We start from the raw sequence: 12,232 nt of genomic DNA, 5'->3' as shown, positions 1-12,232 counted from the left end.
AAAAGAGTTTTGGGTATGAAGATCTTCATTCACTGGCATAGAGAATATCCTTGCTGAGACATCCCTCAGTGGACAAGACAAGGGAGAGCTGAAAGAGCAGAGCAAGGAGGAGATGAACAGAAGATCTTTGCTGAGATGTCCCTCAGTGGACAGTCCCTCAGTGGACAGAGCAAGAGAGAGCTGAAAAAGTAACACTTTTCTCCAGAGCTGGAGAAGATTGCTACATTTCTGCAAGGGTTTCCCCTTTTGCAGAGTTAAGCAAAAGAAGCAACATCTTAGGCCAGAGAAGCAGAGCTCTGCTAGGAAGCCCCCTTAAAGTGGAGGCTGAGCAAAGCTCAGCTTTAGCAGCTCTCCAGGAGAGGAGCAGGATTGCTATATCCTACAGAGAGACCATCCCCCATCACACCAAGTATACCCTGACTTTCCCGAAGAGTCAGGATACCCTTCCCTGCTGAAGCAGTTCCAGGTCTGACTTTCCCAAGAAGTCAGAAAAATTTCTCTTCCAGAGTTGGGCTGCTTCTTTTCAGTTCCAACCATCAGAGCTGTGCTGAACAGCTTGAGGTGTCCGGGATACCTCGCCCTCCAGGGCTGAACTGTCTCCTTGCAGTTCCAGTCATCAGATCTGTCCTAAGCAGCTCAAGGTGTTGCCTGACTCCCTAGGTAGTCAGGACACCTTTCCCCAGAGTTGTTGCAACCAATTTACTTACATTGTTGGTGCCGAAACCTGGGACCACCTGCCTATAGGTGACAGTGTTCCCAGGGAGATATACCCTCCCCATCAATAATTAATCAAGAAAATGCCCTACAGACTCACCTATAGCCAATCAGATTTTGAAGTATTTTCTCCTTTAAGGTTCCTCTTCCCAGACAACTCTGGCTTATGGTAAATTGACAAAAACTAACCAGAGAATTTAATTCCTGTTCACTACATTAAAAATATAGTTAGAAATGCCCCATTTAAAGTGAAATAACTATTATTGGTACCTATAGCATATAGGCTTTAAGATTTGGTCCAGCAGTGGTGGTGCACGCCTTTAATCCCAGCACTCAGGAGGCAGAGCCAGGCAAATCTCTGAGAGTTCGAGGCCAGCCTGGTCTACAGAGCGAGATCCAGGACAGGCAAAAAAAAAAAAAAAAAAAAAAAAAAAAAGATTTAGTTAAGAAGGTGTCAAAAAGTAGAATAATTTGGAGCAAGGGACTATTTTTATGTATTTTAATTTTAAGTGTGGGCTTTTATTTTCTGTGACTTTGAATTATTTAACTTGTGTGTGTGTTGCATTGTTAGTGGAGTCTGTTTAGAGCGGTCATTTATTTTACTCTCGTATGTTCTGTTCTCAGAGCAGTGGAAAGAGCTCGGTGCTGGAAAGCCTTGTGGGGAGGGACCTTCTTCCCAGAGGAACTGGTGTGGTCACCCGGAGACCTCTCATTCTGCAGCTGGTCCATGTGTCACCAGAGGATAAACGAAAAACAACAGGAGAAGAAAATGGTAAATTTCTTAACTGGAGTAAGAATTACTTTAAAATGTCATTCTTTTTTGTATATTTTTAAAATATGAGTTTCAAAGTAAAAAGTTGATTAGTGAATTGGGAAATAGTGGCTATAGCAAAATCAGAAATCCTATGGAGTAGTATTAATCTTTAACATAAAACCATTTTTATTGATTTGAAATGCTGAATAAAGTTGTTGGGAATAGTCCCTTTTGAAAATTCAGCTTCGTAAACTGTCATTAAATAGAAATCAGTTACTTAAAGTTAAAAAAAAAAGTTCCTCTTTTACTTGCCCTTTTCTGGGCTTATGTGCTCACTAATTTTGATTATACTTTCTTTAGTCTAAGAGAAAGGCTATTACTTATAGAAAGATTTTTTGGTTTTGTGAGACAGGGTAGTCCAAATTGATTTCAGAATCACCATATATCTAAGAATGACCTCAAACTTGTGATCCTCTTGCATCTACCTCTTAAATTCCTAGATTACAAATATGTGCTGCCATGTCCAGCTGTAGGAAGAGATTACTAATTTTTATTCTTCTTATAGTAAGGTTCACTTCTATAATATATACTATTTGTACTTCTAAAGGCCCTCCCCTTTGCCATGTTCTGTTTATATTACATAAACTGAGGGATTTGTTGGGTTTTATGTTTGCTTTGTTTTGTTTTTGAGACAGGGTTTCTCTGTGTAGCCCTGGCTGCCCTGGAATTCCCTCTGTAGACTAGGCTAGCCTCAAACTCAGATTCACATGTCTCTGCCTCCCAAGTTCTGGCATGAAAGGCATGTGCCACCACCGCCTGGCTCTGACTTTTTTTTTTTAATAGTGTATATGAATAGTAAGACCAGAATATGATTATATTCATGGTTGTATATAGCTGGATCTTAAAAAATTAAGGTTATTTTAAGAAATGTTCTCTATTAAGAGATTTTTAAGTTGTCATACATACATACATCCTATATTAATCATATTAGTGAGATTTGAAATGTTTGACAGTAGTGATCCTATTCAGTTCAGGGTCTGACTTAGACTTGTGTTCTAGCATTTTGTAGACTTGCTCTTCCTTTCAGATAGTGTTTGTACAGAGCGCTATTTGGAGAGATTTGTTCTCATTGTAGTTTCATTGTTTATCTTCTGCCCTGAGGTGGGGTGGTAGTTACATCTGATTTTCTCCCCTTCATTTATCATAGAAGATATTGGTGATGATGACTCTAATTTTATTTTAAAGTAGGGGGAAAAACCTGTCATGAACATCTACTATGACTTTAAAACAGGGACTCCAAAATAACTGAAGAAAGTTAATGAGCTTGTAGATATTAGTAAGTATATTTTACAATTGACTGTCAGCTAAATAGGAAACTTTTAATTGCTAGGTATCTTCTTGATATACTAGTAATTGTTTTATATTTTAATGTTTATTATTGAAGTTCTTTTTGTTTTATTTTGAGACAAAGTCTTACTACATAACCCTTATTGGCTTGTAATTTACTGTGTGAACCAGACTGGCTTATCATTTGTAGTGATCTTCTTACCTCTACCTCCCAGTTTCTTGGATGACAGACCATGCATGACTATGCCCAGATTATTTAAAGTTTGAACCTTGAATTTAATCATTCTTGACAAACCTATGTTTTAGCTTCACGTATCTAGAATAAAATTTTTGGAATTTCATCCTCACCAATTCCATCAAGCACATTACCTAATACCTTGAACCAAGACTCAGAAATTATATGGCTTTAGGTTGTCTTTTTTTTTTTTTCCTCAGCTATTTTGAAAGGGCAGTTTCTCTGTCAGAGACTATTTGCAAATGTGATATTTCCTTAAATAAGTTTTGCTTGTTAAGAAAGGAATTAGACATGGCAGTTCCTTGGTATCACCTTGCTCATATACCTAGCATGTTTTGTTGATGTGAGGGCAGGCCAATAAAACTGCATGTTTTTATCTGCACATATATTACTCCAGAGCTTAGTCCCTGTTGCATATATGCGTTTCCTTACATGTAAAGAAAAATATATACTATGTTCCCACTTCCTTGAAGTGATATCTCAGCTACTTCTGAATACAAAAGAAATACAAATTTGAGTATTCAATTTGTTCTTATTCTACCATAATTCTTTGGTTTCCTTTTTTAAAAGTTCTTAACCATTTATTTCTATTTATGTGTGAATATGTGTGTGGATGTGGTATGTGTGTGATATTGCAAGTGTGCCCCAGTCAGAGGACAACTTGGGGAATTGCTTATCTCCTTCTACTATGTGGGTCCTGGGGATCGAACTCGGGAAATTAGGCTTGGCAGCAGGGGCCTTTACCTCCTGAGCCACCTTGCTAGCTATCCTTACCTTCTTATCAAAACTACTTTCTTCTTTGGATAAGCCATTTAGGCTTACCAAATCATTCTGACCTTGTAGAAATTAAGAGCTAATGAAGCAGATTAACATACAGTTTGGATTTAAAAAAACATGAACAGTGAGAAAAATTAGTTTTGAAGAAAGCATCACAAAAAAGCCACCAAAAAGTTAAAAACAAACCCAAAATCTTTTTGTATATGGTTCTTTTCATTTTATTTATTTATTTATTGTTTTTTTCAAGACAGGGTTTCTCAGTATAGCTTTGGTACCTGTCCTGGATCTTGCTCTGTAGACCAGGCTGGCCTCGAACTCACAGAGATCCTCCTGGCACTGCCTCCCAAGTGCTGGGATTAAAGGCGTGCACCACCACTGACCGGCTAATTTTATTTTATCTTACAAATCCACTTTTATTTATTTACTTTTTATTAGTTTAAATCCATGAAGGGTACAGTGCCACTGTTCCCACGGGCCCAAGTTACACGCTTACTGTTTTTCTGTTCAGGTCGCCTCCAGGAGTCAGTGTTATTTTTTCCTTTTAGACACAGAAACAAATTTCTTGCATTTAAAAAAAAAAAGTCAGGCCGGGCGGTGGTGGCGCACGCCTTTAATCCCAGCACTCGGGAGGCAGAGCCAGGCGGATCTCTGTGAGTTCGAGGCCAGCCTGGACTACCAAGTGAGTTCCAGGAAAGGCGCAAAGCTACACAGAGAAACCCTGTCTCGAAAAACCCAAAAAAAAAAAAAAAAAAAAAAAAAAAGTCAGTTTCATATTGGGCATAAAAGCTATAAAAGCTCCTTGAGGTTTTACACATAAAAGAGTCCCAGTTATTGATGTGTTAAGAGCATTGCATTGTAAAATGAAGCAGAGTAATTTTAACCTGAGGTCTGTGAAGACTGGCTAAAATACTTTGTGTGTAATGAATGTAATTAACAGAAGTGAAAGAATTGTGACAGTAGATTCCTGTTGGATTGAGTTCATGAATTTGAAGACTTAATGTTTGTGGTATTTTGCTAAATACAAAGAAAATACTCATAAACGGTCATTTTTAGCAAATAGACTAATTGCATTTACTTACTAATTCTGAAGGTTTCAAAGGATGTGCTTATCATATTTCCTGGGCTCTTTTAAACCAGATACTTTATCTTTTCCAACAGTAGACTTTCAAATAGCTCAGGCAAACTTTTTGAGAGTAAAATAATTTTAATACATTTAGAATTAGCAACAGTAGTAAAAGAATTATAATGAAAATTTGTTTACTAAAATCCTTAAAAAGTCAAGGCATTACACACAATATGCTTTGCTTATAGTACATAGAAATATATTTGTTCCTACAATTCTAATAAGTTTTAAATAATTAAATGCTTATGTGCATTTGAATTATAATCATGTTTCTACACATTTAAGTTTTTTTTTAAAAGTTTAAAGTTTTAGGAATAAGCATTAAAATTACTTTGTGCTATTTCTCTTTAACTACAGACCCTGCTACATGGAAAAACTCAAGACACCTTTCTAAAGGTTTCCTATATCCATTTGTTTTTAGCCCTTCTTTTCTAGAATGCCTGCATGTGTGCTTATGTACCCTTACAGGCTGTGTGCATCTGTTTTCCTTCCATTTTTATTTGCCTGTCCACATTGACTGCAGGTGTTAGAGGTTCTTGTTAGTGTTTTGGCATTGCATTACCATGCAAGCCTTTTTGATGGAGAATTTACTTTAATTTTTACAAAAACATAATTGTAAAAATAATGAAACTTTTATATGGCCAATTAAATTAAAAATACCCCTGTGGTATGTGGTACTGCCTCTGTGAGTTGTGTCACCTCGATTAATCTGGTCCTTCAGAAATGCTGCTTGGAAGAAGGTCCCAAGCTTCAAGTAGGATCTGGTTTTATGTACCTTTATTCCAACAAAGAACGATAGACTTTTTACTAAATAAATGTTTATGAGAATATCTTATTTTTATTTCAGGTGACTCTTATGCATTAAAAAGTTTAAATTATTAAGATATTTTAAGCTTCTGAATTTGATGAAAACAGAATAGCTGTGCTTGGGTAAGATGTCAAGAGGAGCAGACTATAACTAGAAACTAGCAGATGTCAGGTCCTTACAGTACATACATTATTTCTATTTTTATTCATTTCATTCATTTCTGTTCTACAGTTCCGTGAGAAAACATCAACTTGGCCTTGGGAGAAATCACTTTGTCAGTGTGCACTGCAAGCAGCCAGTACCCTGTCACTGAGAGCTTAATGTGTAGCCAACAGAAAACCAATTAAAAGACAATGAGTTTTTTCAAATGGGAAAATTAGCTATTTCATTCACATATTGCATGCATGTTTTAAACTTTAATGTTATGTACACATTTGTTATATATAATTTGTTTTTGCATTATTCAATGGAATTCTTAATTTTTCTTCCTATGGTTCTTTAAAAGTTTTTGTTGGTTAAACTGCTTTCATATATAAGATATTTAAAGAAATTATCAGTTATCATAATCACAAACAAATAGGGAATGAACAATTTATTTGTCATAACTAGATTTCAAACACTGGTAGGACTTGAAGGCAGCTCTACTTGAAGTTAGTTCTGCCTTTGTAGTCTATGCCGTACTTTAAAAACGTGAATGTGTATTTAGCAGTCTTAAAGTTGAGACACTTGTTAATTTTAGTCAGTAAAAAGCAGTTCACTGTGTTATTGTTTTAATTCCTAACTATAAAGCTCAATTTTTAGTCTCTAAGAAATGAGTTTTTCTTTCTCTAGGAGTTGAAGCAGAAGAATGGGGTAAATTTCTTCACACCAAAAACAAGGTAATCATTCAAGAATATAAAGAAATAACATATAGAAAATAACATTATGTAAGGATAGTAGGGAATATAGTTTCTTACTGGCATTGTTTTTCTTGTTTGCTGTAAAATAAAACTTGTCTCAGTAACAGTTCTAACCTCAGTGATTTAACATGACTTGATCCATTCTGATTTGGAGATTTTTAAGTGTTGTGAGATCAGGCAACTTTGAAACAAATCTTAGAAAAATGTATGTATATATGGGAAATTGTGAACTAATCTTCTGTAGTAAATCCATATATATTCTTTAAATATGGCCTCCACTCCTTAAGAATTCGATCTTACTTAGAATATGGTTCTTTTTGTTTCAACAATTTTTAGCTCTACACAGATTTTGATGAAATTCGACAAGAAATTGAAAATGAAACTGAAAGAATTTCAGGAAATAATAAGGTAGGCACTGTTTAAAACCTAGAAGACTTAAACAAAAGTAAATATATTGCTGAACATTTTCTGTATATAATAATATACGAGCACATTGCAAAGTCATAATCTTCCCTCTCTCCAGTACTGATGGTCATGCTAGGTAAGCGCTCTACCACTGAGCTATTATCTTAAAGACAGTGTCTGACTAAATTACCCAGGCTAGTCTTAGCTTGGAATCCACCTCTTTCACTTCCTGAGTAGCTGGGAATTACAATCCTGTATCTTGCCGGGCTTGGTTTATAAATTCATAATCTTAATCTTTTTTTTAAAACGTAGTATTCCACAAATATAAAAACTTAGCTGAATAATTGTCTTTTGGTGTAAGTTGTAGTTTATTTCTGAATTCCCAGGATTGGGGAGGTAGAGGCAGAAGGATGTGAGTTCAGGGAAATAGTTTTATAAACACCATGAGCTAGGGACATAGCTCAGTGATAGACGGTTTGTTTGATGGGAGGCCTAGGTTAGATCTCCAGCAGCACACACTGTTGTAGTTTCTCTTCTATTGCTGTGATGAATACCCCAACAAAGGCAACTGAAGGGACAGAGTTTATTTAGCTCAGTTCCCAGTTACAGTCCATCGTAACAGGGAAGTCACACAGCAAACGCTTGCTTTTTGAAGCAGCTGGTCACATGATGTTCAGAGTCAGAAGAGATCATTGAGTGCATGAATACATACTAATTTTTAATTGTCTTTTTCCACTTATATAGCTGAGGTACCACTCACAATTCAGATGAGTCTTTCCAATTCAAGAGTGATAAAGACAATCTCCTACAGGCATGCCCTTTTCCCAGGTGATTCTAGTTTCTGCCAAGTTGACAGTTAACACAGATTATCAAACACAAACCTACGTGTGCAAGTGTGTGCATACACATACACACCTGAAAACTTTTATACATATAAAATATTTCACTTATATTTTGTGGTCTTAATTACATAGTACTTGATTCCAGTAAAATATTTACTCTCTAAGAATGTGAGAATTTAAATCAAGTAGTCTAAGATACTTTTAATGTCAAAATCAAAATCAGTCTCATTTAAATCCTTTTTGTGCCCTTTTTTTAAATTACTTTTGTTTATATTGCTATTCTATAAAGTTATCTGGGGGAACTTTAAACCTCACAAGTGATCCTGAGCCAGCAGTAATATTCAGTATATATTTGTTGCCAGGTCCTGTGATACAGAAATGATTTCCTGACAGAAAGGCATTTTTGCAGCTGTTATTTGTTTTTTGTTTTTGTTGTTGTTACTGTTTGTTTTTGTTGTTGTTGTTGGGGTTGTTTTTGATTTTTTTGGGTTTTTTTTGTTTTGTTTTGTTTTGTTTTGTTTTCAAGACAAAGTTTCTCTGTGTAGTTTTGGTGCATGTCTTAGCTCTCACTCTGTAGACCAGACTGGCCTGGAACTCAGAGAGATCTGCCTGGCTCTACCTCCCGAGTCCTGGGATTAAAGGCGTGTGCTGTCACCACCCGGATTTTGCAGCTGTTTTATGTGCCTGTTGAAAATATTTGCCTCTTTAAGTAACAGTTTTGCTCACTGTCAAACTCTAAGCTGGTACCTTGGAGTTAGTACTGTTACCACATTTCTTAAATTCCCTACACCATGTTGAACCTGGATTACGACAGGAATAAAACTAGAGAGGACTAGATTATGTCAGGGGTAGCTTTTTGTCTCAGAGGTCTAAAAATTAAGGTACATTGCCTGAGCAAACTCTCACTCTGTGTGTACACTTTTGCCACTTGCTATTCAAATATCTGGGACCAAATTCTTACCTGTTACTCTCTCAGCTCAGGAACATCATCATTTTGGATAAATGAAAAATGCATTGTTCTTTTATTAAGTACGTATTTGTTAAGCTCTTTTTTAAAATGGCATATGCATATGGAAAAGAAAGTGAAATCATAAAGGGAGAAGAAATTTTATATATTAATGATATGTGGTTGAATAGAGTTATAATCCTTGTTTACATGATTGGCTGCCTTCTCATTTATGTGTTTCATTAAGCTTCTATTACTGAAAAATTTTAGGAACCATAATTTAATAAGTATTTTAAAGCATCTCAAGTCTATGTAATTGAATGTAGTTTACTCTAGCATTTCATTCTTGAAATTCAATGTTGATTGTAATATATTTGGAATTTGTTTTTAGGGAGTAAGCCCTGAACCAATCCATCTTAAAGTTTTCTCACCCAATGTTGTCAATCTGACACTTGTGGATTTACCAGGAATGACCAAGGTAAGGAATATCTATTGCTCACATTTTCATTTAAAGAGATGTATTTTGTTTTCTTTTTAACATTAATTTAATATGAAAATAATGAGTTGATTTTGCAGTTACTGTTATTATTACAACATTTTATATAGTTGAACCCTCCTTTCTTCTTAAAATGCTTTATTTACCTTGGCTCCCAGGGTATCATAGTCTAGAATTTCATCTATAATCTCACTGGCCATTTCTTCTTCTTCTTTTTTTTTTTTTCTTTTTTGGATCTCTTGGCCTCTTTAGGTACACAAAATGCAGTCTGATTAGATTGATAGTATTATCAGATCTTACAGGTTTAAGTGCATGAGTTTGAATATGTTGACATTCAAGTTATTTCGAGATACCTGTCCAGCTATCCACTTAGCGTATAAATTTAAATGTTTTAATTAACATTACAGCTTTGCTATGTCTAATACCAAATTCCTGATCTGTCCTTTAACTATAGTTGATCCTTCTATTATCTTCCCTATCTTAATAATTAACAATTACACTGTACTAATTGATCAGCCAAAACCATACAGTAATCTTTTTGACATTACTTTCTATCTCCCCTCCTTTCAGTGATCTCTGGGCTTTCCTTATTTTTATAATATATCCAGAATTCTATCACCTCTTTGCATATCCATGGCAAAGGTAGCAATTGTTATCTCACTTGGATTAGTATAAATTACAGGATATATAATAGGTCTCACTTGTTTATTTTATGTGCACTGGTGTTTTGACTGTATATCTGTGTGACTGTGTCAGATCCCCTGGAGCTGGAGTTACAGATAGTTTTGAGCTGCCATGTGGGTGCTGGGTATTGCACCTGGTTCCTCTGGAAAAGCAGACAGACTCTTAACTACTGAGCCATCTGTCCAGCCCCCTGTTTTTTACTTTTAAGTAACCACAGTGTTCTATTAAAGTGAAAACTAGATTGTATCATTTCTTGGCTTGAAATCTCTTCAGTGACTTCCTAGTTCTCTCTACTGAGAGTAGTGATAGTTACAAGCCTAAGTTCTTGGAAATATCTATTCCTGTATTATTCTTTCACTTTGTTAATCTGTTTTTTTTTTTTATTTCTCCATCTCAAGGTGGCCTTTAACTGTCTATGTAACTGAGGATGACCTTGAACTCCTTATCCTCCTAGTCTCCCAGATCCTGGGATTACAGGCCACTGTATTTGGTTTATGTATTATTCTTCTCTAGTTTCTTTTGTTCTGGGCTTCTGCCCTTATTGCTCACTCAGTATGGAATGTTCTTTCCCCATGTACCTATATGAACTTCTTTTTGCCTTTAATTTCTGCTTGGTCACCTAAATTTCATTATCTAATTGAGCTAGACCCTGTTTATTCTGTTTTAAAACATCATGAAAAGCAAGAATTTAAAAGAATCATCGCCCAGCCTGTTCTGCTCTGTGTTCTTGATAGCCCTGCCTGCCACTTGGATGACACACTTGTGTCTGTTTATTGTTTGCCTCTTGTTACTAAGACAGATGCTCTAGGATGGCAGGAGCTTGAATCTCTTGATTTTGTTCCTAGACTTAACCCACCATGTAGAAGAGTGCCAGATGCTCTCACCAAACATTGAATGAATGAATGAATGAATTCATCTGCCAAATAATGTAGTTGATATTCAGCAGTCCTTGACATGATTTATGCAATAGTGAATTTTTGATATTTGGTAGAGTTATATTTTGAGGCTTTGCACATTACCAGATTCACAAATACCTTTGTAGCACATTATTAATTTACTTTAGCTATTTGAAAATACAGAAACACTTGTATTCTATAAACTAAATCTGTAGTGAAAGCTGAGTTGGTTTTGATTATTGGTCATCTTTGTTTGGTTTAGGTACCTGTAGGAGATCAGCCAAAGGATATTGAGCTTCAAATCAGAGAACTCATCCTTCGGTTCATCAGTAATCCCAACTCTATTATCCTCGCAGTCACTGCTGCCAATACAGATATGGCAACATCAGAGGCACTCAAGATTTCCAGAGAGGTGGATCCAGATGGTAAGGACCGATGTTCTTTTTAATAAAGGTTTGACTTACCATGGTAAATCTGTCCTCAAAAAAAGAATATTATTAAAAGGAATATCTCCAGTTAATACAGATCTTGAAATGCTTTCCTACTTTTCTCATAATTTTAAACAGCAATTAGGATGGAAAACAGTTACTTGATTGCTGTAAAGGGTAGGCAAAAATACTTTCCATAAGGTCTATATTTGCAGTAGCTACCCAATAATTTTAACATCAAATTACTTTGTAAAATGTTTCCTATTTGTGTAAATGAAATTTCAGTGTTTGAATAATCAACATTTAAGAATAAATAACTCATAATCGTTATTATGAAACAGGAAATAATTACAGAATCTACTTTCTGCAGATAAAAAGCACATAGACACTCAGTCTGTCTTTGAAGGTATCTCTTTTATAAGGCATTCTTTACCCAGATTGTGACTCTGTGATACTTAGGCTATCAGAGGCTTCTCTCAGTCTGTATCCAATGCTAGCTTTGTAATGAGTAGAGATAACTGACCAATTAGGAAACAGTTTTTTCACCTATATATTTGAAGACCGACATCTGTGTTGCAGCTTTTTTTTTCCTGCTTTGAAAAATAATTTCAATAAAAATTTAACAAGTGTTAATCAAAATTTCCATAATTAGTGGGAGGTAAGGGCAGGATAGGGTCATTTTCACCCACAGTGAGTTTGGGGCTGGCTTGATCTACATGAGACCCTGTCCCTAAATAAATTAATAAATACATAAATAAAATAAGCAATAATAAGATGGGCATATATTTGATCTAGTAATTTTTTTTTTTTTGAGACAATGTCTCACTATGTAGTCCTGACTGACCTGGAATTTGATGTGTAGATGATCTAAACTGACA

General features: G+C 35.4%; 2 protein-coding genes across 9 annotated transcripts in view; one reads left to right on the top strand and one right to left on the bottom strand.

The window, feature by feature from the left end:
* Positions 1-12,232, bottom strand: part of Yars2 (tyrosyl-tRNA synthetase 2) — a 52,793-nt gene that overhangs the window by 5,662 nt on the left and 34,899 nt on the right. The gene's annotated exons all lie outside the window — the stretch shown is intronic.
* Positions 1-12,232, top strand: part of Dnm1l (dynamin 1 like) — a 61,114-nt gene that overhangs the window by 23,112 nt on the left and 25,770 nt on the right. For 4 of the 8 annotated variants that reach the window (XM_052739964.1, XM_052739962.1, XM_052739959.1 and 1 more), the window contains exons 2-7: positions 1,339-1,486; positions 5,308-5,346; positions 6,590-6,636; positions 6,994-7,065; positions 9,242-9,328; positions 11,189-11,351. In XM_052739964.1, the coding sequence (XP_052595924.1) occupies positions 1,339-1,486; positions 5,308-5,346; positions 6,590-6,636; positions 6,994-7,065; positions 9,242-9,328; positions 11,189-11,351 (556 nt within the window). The remainder of the gene's footprint in view (positions 1-1,338; positions 1,487-5,307; positions 5,347-6,589; positions 6,637-6,993; positions 7,066-9,241; positions 9,329-11,188; positions 11,352-12,232) is intronic. The other 4 variants (XM_052739961.1, XM_052739960.1, XM_052739955.1 and 1 more) reach the window with 1 other exon arrangement.

This window comes from Peromyscus californicus, unplaced genomic scaffold (genome assembly GCF_007827085.1).
Source record: "Peromyscus californicus insignis strain IS unplaced genomic scaffold, ASM782708v3 Scaffold_16__1_contigs__length_79575227, whole genome shotgun sequence".
Lineage (NCBI taxonomy): Eukaryota > Metazoa > Chordata > Mammalia > Rodentia > Cricetidae > Peromyscus > Peromyscus californicus.
Note: the sequence above shows the minus strand (reverse complement) of the source record. Positions and strands in the feature narration are given on the sequence as shown.